Raw genomic sequence first — 17,558 nt, 5'->3', positions numbered from 1 at the left:
GCTGACTGTGAACAACCAACATCTTTTGCAACATTGCGTGATGATTTACCCTCTTTTAAGAGTTTGATAATCCTCTCCTTTGTTTCAATTGACATCTCTCGTGTTGGAGCCATGATTCATGTCAGTCCACTTGGTGCAACAGCTCTCCAAGGTGTGATCACTCCTTTTTAGATGCAGACTAACGAGCAGATCTGATTTGATGCAGGTGTTAGTTTTGGGGATGAAAATTTACAAGGTGATTCCATAATTTATTCCTCAGAATTGAGTGAGTCCATATTTTTTTCCCTCTGCTTGGTCTAAAAAAGTAACCGTTACTGACTGCCACAATTTTTTTTTCCCTGATTTCTTATAGTGTTTCTTAAAGCCAGAAAGTTGCCATTTGAAGTGACTTTAATTTTGTGTCATGTCTGTGATCTGCTTTTTTTCTACAAAATTAAACAACTGAATGAACATCCTCCGAGGCCGGTGATTCCATAATTATTGCCAGGGGTTGTAGAATTAACAGGAAGCCAATGAAGAGAGGTCAATATGGGTGAAATATGCATGGTAGAGGTGTAGTTATACCAAGCTGTCAGAAGGGGGTGCTAGACTGGCAGACACTGTGTGGTTATAACTGTACATTTCAGTAAATGTCACTTCAGATTCATAAACCTGGTCTCTGGTCCTGCATGCTAACCTGCAGGGGGCAGCAGAGTTTCATCAGCTGTATGATGAAACACATCACCTCCTTGAGTGTTGGTCTGTGGTCATTCAGTCCTTGTCTGCCCCCTAGTGAGCACTCTGTATTGCTTGTAGGAAAACCTTCTGGCCTGTTTGTTGTTTTTTTTTTTTCCCCTCCTAAGTCTCTTTTCTCCCCCAGGTGCTACCTCTCACCCGTCCCCTCCTCCCATTAATGGCATGATGGTTGTGCTTCCTGCCTGCACGGAGAACGAGGATGGAGACGCTGATGCGGAGAAGGTGGAGTCGAGTAGCATCGTGTGTGACATTTGTGGCAAAGTGATGAAGTGTAAGTCCAGTCTGGCGCGCCACTCCTTCATCCACACAGGCCAGAAACCGTACACCTGCAGCCTGTGCGACCTGCGCTTCAACCGCCGAGACAACTTGCAGCACCACCTCAACCACCTGCACCCTAACGGCGTGCTTAAAGTAGAGAAGCTGCGCGCCAATGAGCAGTCCTGGCTGTGCGCCATCTGCGGGAAAACCTTCAACTGCAGGTCCAGGCTGAAGACGCACGAGGTCATCCACTCCGGCGTCAAACCTCACTGCTGCGACCTCTGCCCCAAAGCATACATGAGGGTCAATGACCTGGAGCACCACAAGAAGATCGTCCATGCTGATGGGGCCGCCAGGCCCCCGAGGCCGTGCTCTCTGCTGTGCGATCTGTGCGGCAGAGAGTTCAAAAGTAAGTCACAGCTGAGTGTCCACTACCAGACGCACACAGGCGAGCGGCCGCACCACTGTGACACCTGTGGACGCAAATTCGCCCGCACGTACCAGCTCAAACGCCATAAGATTCTCATTCACAGCGGCAGCGTGGAGGCTGAGCAGAGCTATCTCGGCAACACGTCTCTGACCTGCACGGTGTGCGGCAAGCGGCTGAAGTCGGAGGCACACCTCGCCAGTCACGCTCATGTTCACTCGGGCGATAAACCATACCGCTGCTCCTTCTGTTTGCGCGGCTTCCATTGCCGCATCTCCCTCCAGCAGCATCACGCCCGCATGCACCAGAAGCTTAAAGTCAGTGAGGGGCCGCTGCTCGCTAGCGGCTGCAAGAGGAGCCCGTCAGCGCCCAAACTCTTCCCGTGCTTGAACTGTGGCAAAGTGTTTAAGTTCAAGTCACTGCTGGCAAGTCACTCTGTAATTCACAGCGACCTCCGACCTCACGCCTGTGAATTCTGCAGCCGCCGCTTCCGACGACTCAGTCACCTGAAGAGGCACCGTGAGGTCGTGCACGACAACGGCGCCAGACTTCCTCAGAGTTTTGTCTGTCACATCTGTGGCAAAGACAAGAAGTGCAAGTCTCAGCTGGAGCGCCACATTATCATCCACACAGGCGAGCGGCCGTACGGCTGCGACCTGTGCACCGCCCGCTTCAACCGCCACGGAAACCTCAAACAGCACAAGAAGCGCATGCACGGTGTGGTGGAGCCGCCCTCTGAGGAAGCCCCGCCCATGTTTTCTGACGAAGATGGAGACTTGACATACAAACAGGAAGAAACAGTCATCGCCGTCAATGATTCGGAGCCGCAAGTGCGGGAAGAGGTCGTATCGTGACCGAACCAGGATCGCTGCGGATGTTTGACTTTTGGTGGTTCTGTGGCGGAGCCGCCGCCCCCAAACGTGACATGGTGATGGCCGCACAAACTGCCTCTGACGTTTTAACAGGAAGGACTTTAACTGAGATGTCTGAGTGGTGGAAGTTGCAGAACATTCCAGATGTGTCTCAGGTCCAGAACGTTTGATCCGGTTCAGAACAGAACTTTCTGGAAATAAGTTGCTGCATAAACAAACACACATTACTTCATATCATGTGATTAATGACTCTGATTATTGATTTCTAATCATGTTTGTAAGATGTGGGTGATCTGGGTGTCCTGTTACCATGGTGATGGAACATTAAGCTGTCAGTTTTCTGTTCAGGCTGTGCACTTCCTACATGTATTTCAGAATAAAAGCATTGTGAGCTGAGGTTGTGTTAATTTTCTAATAAATCACAGACATCAGAAGAACGTTGAGCTTGTTTAGAGTGTCAGTGCTGCTGTCGGCACGCTGATCTGCTGATCCGCAGTGAGATCTGATCTTCGAATCAGACTCGACACAGATCCAGTCTGTCTGCAGGACGTCCTCCTCAGACAGTGTTACCACACTTACTTTGAAAAAGTAATCAGACGACGTCACTTCTGGTTTGCTTCCACGTTGATCGACTGGAAAGTATCAAAACAACAGCCACACTGAAAACAAGAAAACACGTGAGTGAAACCTCACAAAAGAAGTAGCCGGCGTCGCCAACCAAACAGTCGCCCCCTAAAAATTGGTCTGCCCCGCCTTCACTGCCCATGCGTCATTTTGGAGAGTCAGCGGTGATTCACTGATTATCACATTGTTTCTGCTTAAAACTGACTTTAGAATGATTTAAGATGTTTTACTTTGTCATTGATCGCTTTGGGTGAAGAAACTTAGTCTCAGACAGTGAGGGGGGGCAGGCTGATTTTTAGGGGGGCTGTTCAGTCAGCAACACCGGATGTGCGACTGACTGAAAATGCATCTCTGATTTCAAAGTAAGTAGTCCCCCCCGTCCCCCCCCCCCCCCCAAAAAAAGCTGGTTTTAAATACCTCGTGGTGCTGTGACATGTTTTGTTTTTATGTGGTGTTTTAACTTTACTGTATGTGTGTTTTATTTGTGTGAATCGTTTGGCTACATCACAGCATTAAAACGGTTCGGCTGCTGTAATGCCTCCTTTTAGCGGTTCATCAGCTGTTCTTGTGGCAGACGGCAGCACAGCTCACTGAGCTTTACAAAGATATATTTTTGTTAGTTTTTTATCTCTGAGCTGCTCTCTGTGTCTCGTCACTAAAAACAGCTGAAGCCGCGCGACGCCTTAACAAAATACAAACTGATTTTTTTTTTTTTTCCCTCCACCCAAAATGCACCTAAAGTCTCTTTCTGAAGAAGACATGATGTAAAAATGCAGATAAAACCTTGTTATCCATCTATCTGGTTGTGTTTTCATCATAAATACACATTATCCATTTTTATGCCACACAGCAACAATCAATCAATTTTTTTATATAGCGCCAAATCACAACAAACAGTTGCCCCAAGGCGCTTTATATTGTAAGGCAAGGCCATACAATAATTATGTAAAACCCCAACGGTCAAAACGACCCCCTGTGAGCAAGCACTTGGCTACAGTGGGAAGGAAAAACTCCCTTTTAACAGGAAGAAACCTCCAGCAGAACCAGGCTCAGGGAGGGGCAGTCTTCTGCTGGGACTGGTTGGGGCTGAGGGAGAGAACCAGGAAAAAGACATGCTGTGGAGGGGAGCAGAGATCGATCACTAATGATTAAATGCAGAGTGGTGCATACAGAGCAAAAAGAGAAAGAAACAGTGCATCATGGGAACCCCCCAGCAGTCTAAGTCTATAGCAGCATAACTAAGGGATGGTTCAGGGTCACCTGATCCAGCCCTAACTATAAGCTTTAGCAAAAAGGAAAGTTTTAAGCCTAATCTTAAAAGTAGAGAGGGTGTCTGTCTCCCTGATCTGAATTGGGAGCTGGTTCCACAGGAGAGGAGCCTGAAAGCTGAAGGCTCTGCCTCCCATTCTACTCTTACAAACCCTAGGAACTACAAGTAAGCCTGCAGTCTGAGAGCGAAGCGCTCTATTGGGGTGATATGGTACTACGAGGTCCCTAAGATAAGATGGGACCTGATTATTCAAAACCTTATAAGTAAGAAGAAGAATTTTAAATTCTATTCTAGAATTAACAGGAAGCCAATGAAGAGAGGCCAATATGGGTGAGATATGCTCTCTCCTTCTAGTCCCCGTCAGTACTCTAGCTGCAGCATTTTGAATTAACTGAAGGCTTTTTTAGGGAACTTTTAGGACAACCTGATAATAATGAATTACAATAGTCCAGCCTAGAGGAAATAAATGCATGAATTAGTTTTTCAGCATCACTCTGAGACAAGACCTTTCTAATTTTAGAGATATTGCGCAAATGCAAAAAAGCAGTCCTACATATTTGTTTAATATGCGCTTTGAATGACATATCCTGATCAAAAATGACTCCAAGATTTCTCACAGTATTACTAGAGGTCAGGGTAATGCCATCCAGAGTAAGGATCTGGTTAGACACCATGTTTCTAAGATTTGTGGGGCCAAGTACAATAACTTCAGTTTTATCTGAGTTTAAAAGCAGGAAATTAGAGGTCATCCATGTCTTTATGTCTGTAAGACAATCCTGCAGTTTGCTAATTGGTGTGTGTCCTCTGGCTTCATGGATAGATAAAGCTGGGTATCATCTGGTGAAATTTCATAGACATCTGTCCATGACTTCCTGTTCCGGAGCACAGCGGTGTTCTGCTGTATCTGTTAGCTGTTTGAACTGAGCTGTTTGAGTTCTTTGAATTAACAGTCTTTTTCAAGACTTTTTTACTTTTTTTTTACTTTTTCACCGTGCTCCAACGCCTAAGGAAGACCTCTAACGGTCGAAGCATCGCGACGGAGCACTTTTATCAGCTGGCCTTCATCAGCGTTGGCAGGCTAACTAGCTTGCTAACGCTTTCGTTTTTATTTTTGTTTTATTTTTTAGCACTGTTGTCGTGTGTTACCTGTGCTGCTCCACAGCCTGTTCAGTGGATTTTTATTTTATTTTTTAGCACTGTTGTCGTGTGTTACCTGTGCTGCTCCACAGCCTGTTCAGTGGATTTTTTTTTTTTTTTTTTTGCACTGTTGTCGTGTGTTACCTGTGCTGCTCCACAGCCTGTCCAGTGGATTTTTATTTTATTTTAGCGCTGTTGTCGTGCGTTGCCTGTGCTGCTCCACAGCCTGTTCAGTGGATTTTTATTTTATTTTTTAGCACTGTTGTCGTGCGTTACCTGTGCTGCTCCACAGCCTCTTCAGTGGATTTTTATTTTATTTTTTGGCGCTGTTGTCGTGTGTTACCTGTGCTGCTCCACAGCCTGTTCAGTGGATTTTTATTTTATTTTTTGGCGCTGTTGTCGTGTGTTACCTGTGCTGCTCCACAGCCTGTCCAGTGGATTTTTATTTTATTTTAGCGCTGTTGTCGTGCGTTGCCTGTGCTGCTCCACAGCCTGTTCAGTGGATTTTTATTTTATTTTTTAGCACTGTTGTCGTGTGTTACCTGTGCTGCTCCACAGCCTCTTCAGTGGATTTTTATTTTATTTTTTGGCGCTGTTGTCGTGTGTTACCTGTGCTGCTCCACAGCCTCTTCAGTGGATTTTTATTTTATTTTTTGGCGCTGTTGTCGTGTGTTACCTGTGCTGCTCCACAGCCTGTCCAGTGGATTTTTATTTTATTTTAGCGCTGTTGTCGTGCGTTGCCTGTGCTGCTCCACAGCCTGTTCAGTGGATTTTTATTTTATTTTTTAGCACTGTTGTCGTGTGTTACCTGTGCTGCTCCACAGCCTGTTCAGTGGATTTTTATTTTATTTTTTAGCACTGTTGTCGTGTGTTACCTGTGCTGCTCCACAGCCTGTTCAGTGGATTTTTATTTTATTTTTTAGCACTGTTGTCGTGCGTTACCTGTGCTGCTCCACAGCCTGTTCAGTGGATTTTTTTTTTTTTTTTTTTTTTGCACTGTTGTCGTGCGTTGCCTGTGCTGCTCCACAGCCTGTCCAGTGGATTTTTATTTTATTTTAGCGCTGTTGTCGTGCGTTGCCTGTGCTGCTCCACAGCCTGTTCAGTGGATTTTTATTTTATTTTTTAGCACTGTTGTCGTGCGTTACCTGTGCTGCTCCACAGCCTCTTCAGTGGATTTTATTTTATTTTTTGGCGCTGTTGTCGTGTGTTACCTGTGCTGCTCCACAGCCTGTTCAGTGGATTTTTATTTTATTTTTTAGCACTGTTGTCGTGTGTTACCTGTTCAGTGGATTTTTATTTTATTTTTTACCACTGTTGTCGTGTGTTACCTGTGCTGCTCCACAGCCTGTTCAGTGGATTTTTTTTTTTTTTTTTTTGCACTGTTGTCATGTGTTACCTGTGCTGCTCCACAGCCTGTTCAGTGGATTTTTATTTTATTTTTTAGCACTGTTGTCGTGCGTTGCCTGTGCTGCTCCACAGCCTGTTCAGTGGATTTTTATTTTATTTTAGCACTGTTGTCGTGTGTTACCTGTGCTGCTCCACAGCCTGTTCAGTGGATTTTTTTTTTTTTTTTTTTTTGCACTGTTGTCATGTGTTACCTGTGCTGCTCCACAGCCTGTTCAGTGGATTTTTATTTTATTTTTTAGCACTGTTGTCGTGCGTTGCCTGTGCTGCTCCACAGCCTGTTCAGTGGATTTTTTTTTTTTTTTTTTTTGCACTGTTGTCGTGCGTTGCCTGTGCTGCTCCACAGCCTGTCCAGTGGATTTTTATTTTATTTTAGCGCTGTTGTCGTGCGTTGCCTGTGCTGCTCCACAGCCTGTTCAGTGGATTTTTATTTTATTTTTTAGCACTGTTGTCGTGCGTTACCTGTGCTGCTCCACAGCCTGTTCAGTGGATTTTATTTTATTTTTTGGCGCTGTTGTCGTGTGTTACCTGTGCTGCTCCACAGCCTGTTCAGTGGATTTTTATTTTATTTTTTGGCGCTGTTGTCATGTGTTACCTGTGCTGCTCCACAGCCTGTTCAGTGGATTTTTATTTTATTTTTTACCACTGTTGTCGTGTGTTACCTGTGCTGCTCCACAGCCTGTCCAGTGGATTTTTATTTTATTTTTTGGCACTGTTGTCGTGCGTTACCTGTGCTGCTCCACAGCCTGTCCAGTGGATTTTGATTTTATTTTTTAGCACTGTTGTCGTGCGTTACCTGTGCTGCTCCACAGCCTGTCCAGTGGATTTTGATTTTATTTTTTAGCACTGTTGTCGTGCGTTACCTGTGCTGCTCCACAGCCTGTCCAGTGGATTTTTATTTTATTTTTTACCACTGTTGTCGTGCGTTACCTGTGCTGCTCCACAGCCTGTCCAGTGGATTTTGATTTTGATTTTTTTTTTTTTTTTTGGCGCTGTTGTCGTGCGTTACCTGTGCTGCTCCACAGCCTGTCCAGTGGATTTTTATTTTATTTTTTAGCACTGTTGTCGTGCGTTACCTGTGCTGCTCCACAGCCTGTCCAGTGGATTTTTATTTTATTTTTTACCACTGTTGTCGTGTGTTACCTGTGCTGCTCCACAGCCTGTCCAGTGGATTTTTATTTTATTTTTTAGCACTGTTGTCGTGCGTTACCTGTGCTGCTCCACAGCCTGTCCAGTGGATTTTGATTTTATTTTTTACCACTGTTGTCGTGCGTTACCTGTGCTGCTCCACAGCCTGTCCAGTGGATTTTGATTTTGATTTTTTTTTTTTTTTGGCGCTGTTGTCGTGCGTTACCTGTGCTGCTCCACAGCCTGTCCAGTGGATTTTTATTTTATTTTTTAGCACTGTTGTCGTGCGTTACCTGTGCTGCTCCACAGCCTGTCCAGTGGATTTTGATTTTATTTTTTACCACTGTTGTCGTGCGTTACCTGTGCTGCTCCACAGCCTGTCCAGTGGATTTTGATTTTGATTTTTTTTTTTTTTTTGGCGCTGTTGTCGTGCGTTACCTGTGCTGCTCCACAGCCTGTCCAGTGGATTTTTATTTTATTTTTTAGCACTGTTGTCGTGCGTTACCTGTGCTGCTCCACAGCCTGTCCAGTGGATTTTGATTTTATTTTTTACCACTGTTGTCGTGCGTTACCTGTGCTGCTCCACAGCCTGTCCAGTGGATTTTGATTTTGATTTTTTTTTTTTTTTGGCGCTGTTGTCGTGCGTTACCTGTGCTGCTCCACAGCCTGTCCAGTGGATTTTTATTTTATTTTTTAGCACTGTTGTCGTGCGTTACCTGTGCTGCTCCACAGCCTGTCCAGTGGATTTTGATTTTATTTTTTACCACTGTTGTCGTGCGTTACCTGTGCTGCTCCACAGCCTGTCCAGTGGATTTTGATTTTGATTTTTTTTTTTTTTTGGCGCTGTTGTCGTGCGTTACCTGTGCTGCTCCACAGCCTGTCCAGTGGATTTTGATTTTATTTTTTAGCACTGTTGTCGTGCGTTACCTGTGCTGCTCCACAGCCTGTCCAGTGGATTTTGATTTTATTTTTAGCACTGTTGTCGTGCGTTACCTGTGCTGCTCCACAGCCTGTCCAGTGGATTTTGATTTTATTTTTTAGCACTGTTGTCGTGCGTTACCTGTGCTGCTCCACAGCCTGTCCAGTGGATTTTTATTTTATTTTTAGCACTGTTGTCGTGCGTTACCTGTGCTGCTCCACAGCCTGTCCAGTGGATTTTGATTTTATTTTTTACCACTGTTGTCGTGCGTTACCTGTGCTGCTCCACAGCCTGTCCAGTGGATTTTGATTTTGATTTTTTTTTTTTTTTGGCGCTGTTGTCGTGCGTTACCTGTGCTGCTCCACAGCCTGTCTAGTGGATTTTTATTTTGTTTTAGCACTGTTGTCGTGCGTTGCCTGTGCTGCTCCACAGCCTGTCCAGTGGATTTTTATTTTTATTTTATTTTATTTTTTAGCACTGTTGTCGTGCGTTACCTGTGCTGCTCCACAGCCTGTCCAGTGGATTTTTATTTTTATTTTATTTTTTAGCGCTGTTGTCGTGCGTTACCTGTGCTGCTCCACAGCCTGTCCAGTGGATTTTGATTTAGCACTGTTGTCGTGCGTTACCTGTGCTGCTCCACAGCCTGTCCAGTGGATTTTTATTTTTATTTTATTTTTTAGCGCTGTTGTCGTGCGTTACCTGTGCTGCTCCACAGCCTGTCCAGTGGATTTTGATTTAGCACTGTTGTCGTGCGTTACCTGTGCTGCTCCACAGCCTGTCCAGTGGATTTTTATTTTTATTTTATTTTTTAGCGCTGTTGTCGTGCGTTACCTGTGCTGCTCCACAGCCTGTCCAGTGGATTTTGATTTAGCACTGTTGTCGTGCGTTACCTGTGCTGCTCCACAGCCTGTTCAGTGGATTTTTATTTTATTTTAGCGCTGTTGTCGTGCGTTACCTGTGCTGCTCCACAGCCTGTCCAGTGGATTTTTATTTTGTTTTAGCACTGTTGTCGTGCGTTGCCTGTGCTGCTCCACAGCCTGTCTAGTGGATTTTTATTTTATTTTAGCGCTGTTGTCGTGCGTTACCTGTGCTGCTCCACAGCCTGTCCAGTGGATTTTTATTTTGTTTTAGCACTGTTGTCGTGCGTTGCCTGTGCTGCTCCACAGCCTGTCTAGTGGATTTTTATTTTGTTTTAGCACTGTTGTCGTGCGTTGCCTGTGCTGCTCCACAGCCTGTCCAGTGGATTTTTATTTTATTTTAGCGCTGTTGTCGTGCGTTGCCTGTGCTGCTCCACAGCCTGTCTAGTGGATTTTTATTTTGTTTTAGCACTGTTGTCGTGCGTTACCTGTGCTGCTCCACAGCCTGTCCAGTGGATTTTTATTTTGTTTTAGCACTGTTGTCGTGCGTTGCCTGTGCTGCTCCACAGCCTGTCCAGTGGATTTTTATTTTTATTTTATTTTTTAGCGCTGTTGTCGTGTGTTGCCTGTGCTGCTCCACAGCCTGTCTAGTGGATTTTATTTTGTTTTAGCACTGTTGTCGTGCGTTACCTGTGCTGCTCCACAGCCTGTCCAGTGGATTTTTATTTTGTTTTAGCACTGTTGTCGTGCGTTGCCTGTGCTGCTCCACAGCCTGTCCAGTGGATTTTTATTTTTATTTTATTTTTTAGCACTGTTGTCGTGCGTTACCTGTGCTGCTCCACAGCCTGTCTAGTGGATTTTTATTTTGTTTTAGCACTGTTGTCGTGCGTTGCCTGTGCTGCTCCACAGCCTGTCTAGTGTCGGATTCCCTGTTTGGGAATCCGCTAGCTTAGCGTAGCTACTAGCTCTTAGCCGTTTTAGCATGGCGGCTTCTCCTGTCTCTCCCGTACTTTTCTGCTCTGGGTGTGAAATGTTTAGTTATTCCTCGGCCTCTTTTAGCAGTAACGGTACTTGTAATAAGTGCAGCTTATTCGTAGCTTTGGAGGCCAGGCTGGGCGAATTGGAGGCTCGGCTCCGCACCGTGGAAAATTCTACAGCTAGCCAGGCCCCTGTAGTCGGTGCGGACCAAGGTAGCTTAGCCGCCGTTAGTTCCCCCCTGGCAGACCCCGTGCAGTCGGGAAGGCAGGCTGACTGGGTGACTGTGAGGAGGAAGCGTAGCCCTAAACAGAAGCCCCGTGTACACCGTCAACCCGTTCACATCTCTAACCGTTTTTCCCCACTCGACGATACACTCGCCGAGGATCAAATTCTGGTTATTGGCGACTCTGTTTTGAGAAATGTGAAGTTAGCGACACCAGCAACCATTGTCAATTGTCTTCCGGGGGCCAGAGCAGGCGACATCGAAGGACATTTGAAATTGCTGGCTAAGGCTAAGCGTAAATTTGGTAAGATTGTAATTCACGTCGGCAGTAATGACACTCGGTTCCGCCAATCGGAGGTCACTAAAATTAACATTGAATCGGTGTGTAACTTTGCAAAAACAATGTCGGACTCTGTTGTTTTCTCTGGGCCCCTCCCCAATCAGACCGGGAGTGACATGTTTAGCCGCATGTTCTCCTTGAATTGCTGGCTGTCTGAGTGGTGTCCAAAAAATGAGGTGGGCTTCATTGATAATTGGCAAAGCTTCTGGGGAAAACCTGGTCTTGTTAGGAGAGACGGCATCCATCCCACTTTAGAGGGAGCAGCTCTCATTTCTAGAAATCTGGCCAATTTTTTGGGATCCTCCAAACTGTGACTGTCTAGCGTTGGGACCAGGAGGCAGAGCTGTGGTCTTATACACCTCTCTGCAGCTTCTCTCCCCCTGCCATCCCCCTATTACCCCATCCCCGTAGAGACGGTGCCTGCTCCCAGACCACCAATAACTAGCAAAAATCTATTTAAGCATAAAAATTCAAAAAGAAAAAATAATATAGCACCTTCAATTGCACCACAGACTAAAACAGTTAAATGTGGTCTATTAAACATTAGGTCTCTTTCTTCTAAGTCCCTGTTGGTAAATGATATAATAATTGATCAACGTATTGATTTATTCTGCCTAACAGAAACTTGGTTACAGCAGGATGAATATGTTAGTTTAAATGAGTCAACACCCCCGAGTCACACTAACTGTCAGAATGCTCGTAGCACGGGCCGGGGCGGAGGATTAGCAGCAATCTTCCATTCCAGCTTATTAATTAATCAAAAACCTAGACAGAGCTTTAATTCATTTGAAAGCTTGTCTCTTAGTCTTGTCCATCCAAATTGGAAGTCCCAAAAACCAGTTTTATTTGTTATTATCTATCGTCCACCTGGTCGTTACTGTGAGTTTCTCTGTGAATTTTCAGACCTTTTGTCTGACTTAGTGCTTAGCTCAGATAAGATAATTATAGTGGGCGATTTTAACATCCACACAGATGCTGAGAATGACAGCCTCAACACTGCATTTAATCTATTATTAGACTCTATCGGCTTTGCTCAAAAAGTAAATGAGTCCACCCACCACTTTAATCATATTTTAGATCTTGTTCTGACTTATGGTATGGAAATAGAAGACTTAACAGTATTCCCTGAAAACTCCCTTTTGTCTGATCATTTTTTAATAACATTTACATTTACCCTGATGGACTACCCTGCAGTGGGGAATAAGTTTCATTACACTAGAAGTCTTTCAGAAAGCGCTGTAACTAGGTTTAAGGATATGATTCCTTCTTTATGTTCTCTAATGTCATATACCAACACAGAGCAGAGTAGCTACCTAAACTCTGTAAGGGAGTTAGAGTATCTTGTCAATAGTTTTACATCCTCATTGAAGACAACTTTGGATGCTGTAGCTCCTCTGAAAAAGAGAGCTTTAAATCAGAAGTGTCTGACTCCATGGTATAACTCACAAACTTGTAGCTTAAAGCAGATAACCCGTAAGTTGGAGAGGAAATGGCGTCTCACTAATTTAGAAGATCTTCACTTAGCCTGGAAAAAGAGTTTGTTGCTCTATAAGAAAGCCCTTCGTGAAGCTAGGACATCTTTCTACTCATCACTAATTGAAGAAAATAAGAACAACCCCAGGTTTCTTTTCAGCACTGTAGCCAGGCTGACAAAGAGTCAGAGCTCTATTGAGCTGAGTATTCCATTAACTTTAACTAGTAATGACTTCATGACTTTCTTTGCTAACAAAATTTTGACTATTAGAGAAAAAATTACTCATAACCATCCCAAAGATGTATCGTTATCTTTGGCTGCTTTCAGTGATGCCGGTATTTGGTTAGACTCTTTCTCTCCGATTGTTCTGTCTGAGTTATTTTCATTAGTTACTTCATCCAAACCATCAACATGCTTATTAGACCACATTCCTGCCAGGCTGCTCAAGGAAGTCCTACCATTATTTAATGCTTCAATCTTAAATATGATCAATCTATCTTTGTTAGTTGGTTATGTACCACAGGCCTTTAAGGTGGCAGTAATTAAACCATTACTTAAAAAGCCATCACTTGACCCAGCTATCTTAGCTAATTATAGGCCAATCTCCAACCTTCCTTTTCTCTCAAAGATTCTTGAGAGGGTAGTTGTAAAACAGCTAACTGATCACCTGCAGAGGAATGGTCTATTTGAAGAGTTTCAGTCAGGTTTTAGAATTCATCATAGTACAGAAACAGCATTAGTGAAGGTTACAAATGATCTTCTTATGGCTTCGGACAGTGGACTTATCTCTGTGCTTGTTCTGTTGGACCTCAGTGCTGCTTTTGATACTGTTGACCATAAAATTTTATTACAGAGATTAGAGCATGTCATAGGTATTAAAGGCATTGCGCTGCGGTGGTTTGAATCATATTTGTCTAATAGATTACAGTTTGTTCATGTACATGGGGAATCTTCTTCACAGACTAAAGTTAATTATGGAGTTCCACAAGGTTCTGTGCTAGGACCAATTTTATTCACTTTATACATGCTTCCCTTGGGCAGTATTATTAGACGGTATTGCTTAAATTTTCATTGTTACGCAGATGATACCCAGCTTTATCTATCCATGAAGCCAGAGGATACGCACCAATTAGCTAAACTGCAGGATTGTCTTACAGACATAAAGACATGGATGACCTCTAATTTCCTGCTTTTAAACTCAGATAAAACTGAAGTTATTGTACTTGGCCCCACAAATCTTAGAAGCATGGTGTCTAACCAGATCGTTACTCTGGATGGCATTACCCTGACCTCTAGTAATACTGTGAGAAATCTTGGAGTTATTTTTGATCAGGATATGTCATTCAAAGCGCATATTAAACAAATATGTAGGACTGCCTTTTTGCATTTACGCAATATCTCTAAAATCAGAAAGGTCTTGTCTCAGAGTGATGCTGAAAAACTAATTCATGCATTTATTTCCTCTAGGCTGGACTATTGTAATTCATTATTATCAGGTTGTCCTAAAAGTTCCCTAAAAAGCCTTCAGTTGGTTCAGAATGCTGCAGCTAGAGTACTGACGGGGACTAGCAGGAGAGAGCATATCTCACCCGTGTTGGCCTCCCTTCATTGGCTTCCTGTTAATGCTAGAATAGAATTTAAAATTCTTCTTCTTACTTATAAGGTTTTGAATAATCAGGTCCCATCTTATCTTAGGGACCTCGTAGTACCATATTACCCCATTAGAGCGCTTCGCTCTCAGACTGCGGGCTTACTTGTAGTTCCTAGGGTTTGTAAGAGTAGAATGGGAGGCAGAGCCTTCAGCTTTCAGGCTCCTCTCCTGTGGAACCAGCTCCCAATTCAGATCAGGGAGACAGATACCCTCTCTACTTTTAAGATTAGGCTTAAAACTTTCCTTTTCGCTAAGGCTTATAGTTAGGGCTGGATCGGGTGACCCTGGACCATCCCTTGGTTATGTTGCTTTAGACGTAGACTGTGTTTCATAATTATTGTATGGCCTTGCCTTGCAATGTGGAGCGCCTTGGGGCAACTGTTTGTTGTGATTTGGCGCTATACAAGAAAAAAGTTGATTGATTGATTGATTGATCTGCGTAACAATGAAAATTTAAGCAATACCGTCTAATAATACTGCCTAAGGGAAGCATGTATAAAGTGAATAAAATTGGTCCTAGCACAGAACCTTGTGGAACTCCATAATTAACTTTAGTCTGTGAAGAAGATTCCCCATTTACATGAACAAATTGTAATCTATAGGTCCGTCCTCGCCATGAAGGCGATCCGATTGGTGAGTCTCATGTTTGAGGCCAGACATTCCAAGTTGATCTACTTGTGGTTTGTATAAATACGGATTCACCTCTGCTGGTGGTTGGCTCTCACTGCGGTATTGTATCACTTCCTGTTCCGGAGCACAGCGGTGTTTTTCTGTATCTGTTAGCTGTTTAATCTGCGCAGTTAGATTGGTCTAGTTATCTAGATTACGATTTGTTTCCCAGTGTAATCTTTACGTGCCTTAACTAAAGCACTCTTTCTGCTGAATCACCTCTAAATTATTTACACATTATTCACTTTGCGTGTTTTTAGGAATCCGCTAGCTTAGCGTAGCTACTAGCTCTTAGCCGATTTAGCATGGCGGCTTCTCCTGTCTCTCCCACACTTTTCTGCTCTGGGTGTGAAATGTTTAGTTATTCCTCGGCCTCCTTTAGCAGTAATGGTACTTGTAATAAGTGTAGCTTATTCGTAGCTTTGGAGGCCAGGCTGGGCGAATTGGAGACTCGGCTCCGCACCGTGGAAAATTCTACAGCTAGCAAGGCCCCTGTAGTCGGTGCGGACCAAGGTAGCTTAGCCGCCGTTAGTTCCCCCCTGGCAGATCCCGAGCAGCCGGGAAAGCAGGCTGACTGGGTGACTGTGAGGAGGAAGCGTAGCCCTAAACAGAAGCCCCGTGTACACCGCCAACCCGTTCACATCTCTAACCGTTTTTTCCCCACTCGACGACACACCCGCCGAGGATCAAACTCTGGTTATTGGCGACTCTGTTTTGAGAAATGTGAAGTTAGCGACACCAGCAACCATAGTCAATTGTCTTCCGGGGGCCAGAGCAGGCGACATTGAAGGAAATTTGAAACTGCTGGCTAAGGCTAAGCGTAAATTTGGTAAGATTGTAATTCACGTCGGCAGTAATGACACCCGGTTACGCCAATCGGAGGTCACTAAAATTAACATTAAATCGGTGTGTAACTTTGCAAAAACAATGTCGGACTCTGTAGTTTTCTCTGGACCCCTCCCCAATCGGACCGGGAGTGACATGTTTAGCCGCATGTTCTCCTTGAATTGCTGGCTGTCTGAGTGGTGTCCAAAAAATGAGGTGGGCTTCATAGATAATTGGCAAAGCTTCTGGGGAAAACCTGGTCTTGTTAGGAGAGACGGCATCCATCCCACTTTGGATGGAGCAGCTCTCATTTCTACAAATCTGGCCAATTTTCTTAAATCCTCCAAACCGTGACTATCCAGGGTTGGGATCAGGAAGCAGAGTTGTAGTCTTACACACCTCTCTGCAGCTTCTCTCCCCCTGCCATCCCCTCATTACCCCATCCCCGTAGAGACGGTGCCTGCTCCCAGACTACCAATAACCAGCAAAAATCTATTTAAGCATAAAAATTCAAAAAGAAAAAATAATATAGCACCTTCAACTGCACCACAGACTAAAACAGTTAAATGTGGTCTATTAAACATTAGGTCTCTCTCTTCTAAGTCCCTGTTGGTAAATGATATAATAATTGATCAACATATTGATTTATTCTGCCTTACAGAAACCTGGTTACAGCAGGATGAATATGTTAGTTTAAATGAGTCAACACCCCCGAGTCACACTAACTGTCAGAATGCTCGTAGCACGGGCCGGGGTGGAGGATTAGCAGCAATCTTCCATTCCAGCTTATTAATTAATCAAAAACCCAGACAGAGCTTTAATTCATTTGAAAGCTTGTCTCTTAGTCTTGTCCATCCAAATTGGAAGTCCCAAAAACCAGTTTTATTTGTTATTATCTATCGTCCACCTGGTCGTTACTGTGAGTTTCTCTGTGAATTTTCAGACCTTTTGTCTGACTTAGTGCTTAGCTCAGATAAGATAATTATAGTGGGCGATTTTAACATCCACACAGATGCTGAGAATGACAGCCTCAACACTGCATTTAATCTATTATTAGACTCTATTGGCTTTGCTCAAAAAGTAAATGAGTCCACCCACCACTTTAATCATATCTTAGATCTTGTTCTGACTTATGGTATGGAAATAGAAGACTTAACAGTATTCCCTGAAAACTCCCTTCTGTCTGATCATTTCTTAATAACATTTACATTTACTCTGATGGACTACCCAGCAGTGGGGAATAAGTTTCATTACACTAGAAGTATTTCAGAAAGCGCTGTAACTAGGTTTAAGGATATGATTCCTTATTTATGTTCTCTAATGTCATATACCAACACAGAGCAGAGTAGCTACCTAAACTCTGTAAGGGAGTTAGAGTATCTTGTCAATAGTTTTACATCCTCATTGAAGACAACTTTGGATGCTGTAGCTCCTCTGAAAAAGAGAGCTTTAAATCAGAAGTGTCTGACTCCATGGTATAACTCACAAACTCGTAGCTTAAAGCAGATAACCCGTAAGTTGGAGAGGAAATGGCGTCTCACTAATTTAGAAGATCTTCACTTAGCCTGGAAAAAGAGTTTGTTGCTCTATAAGAAAGCCCTTCGTGAAGCTAGGACATCTTTCTACTCATCACTAATTGAAGAAAATAAGAACAACCCCAGGTTTCTTTTCAGCACTGTAGCCAGGCTGACAAAGAGTCAGAGCTCTATTGAGCTGAGTATTCCATTAACTTTAACTAGTAATGACTTCATGACTTTCTTTGCTAAC

The 17,558-nt window shown here is 43.9% G+C and overlaps 1 protein-coding gene across 1 annotated transcript; it reads left to right on the top strand.

Moving 5' to 3' along the window:
• The first annotated feature begins 900 nt into the window (after positions 1–900).
• LOC117518817 (zinc finger protein 16-like) lies at positions 901–2,274 on the top strand. The gene has a single exon (XM_034180060.1). It carries the CDS (start codon positions 901–903, stop codon positions 2,272–2,274), a length of 1,374 nt encoding a protein of 457 aa, XP_034035951.1.
• The last annotated feature ends 15,284 nt before the right edge of the window (positions 2,275–17,558 follow it).

This window comes from Thalassophryne amazonica, chromosome 1 (assembly GCF_902500255.1).
Source record: "Thalassophryne amazonica chromosome 1, fThaAma1.1, whole genome shotgun sequence".
NCBI lineage: Eukaryota > Metazoa > Chordata > Actinopteri > Batrachoidiformes > Batrachoididae > Thalassophryne > Thalassophryne amazonica.
Note: the sequence above shows the minus strand (reverse complement) of the source record. Positions and strands in the feature narration are given on the sequence as shown.

Bases quoted from the DNA above. Each gene is read 5' to 3' on its own strand.
- LOC117518817 (XM_034180060.1), top strand. From the start codon at position 901: ATGGTTGTGCTTCCTGCCTGCACGGAGAACGAGGATGGAGACGCTGAT.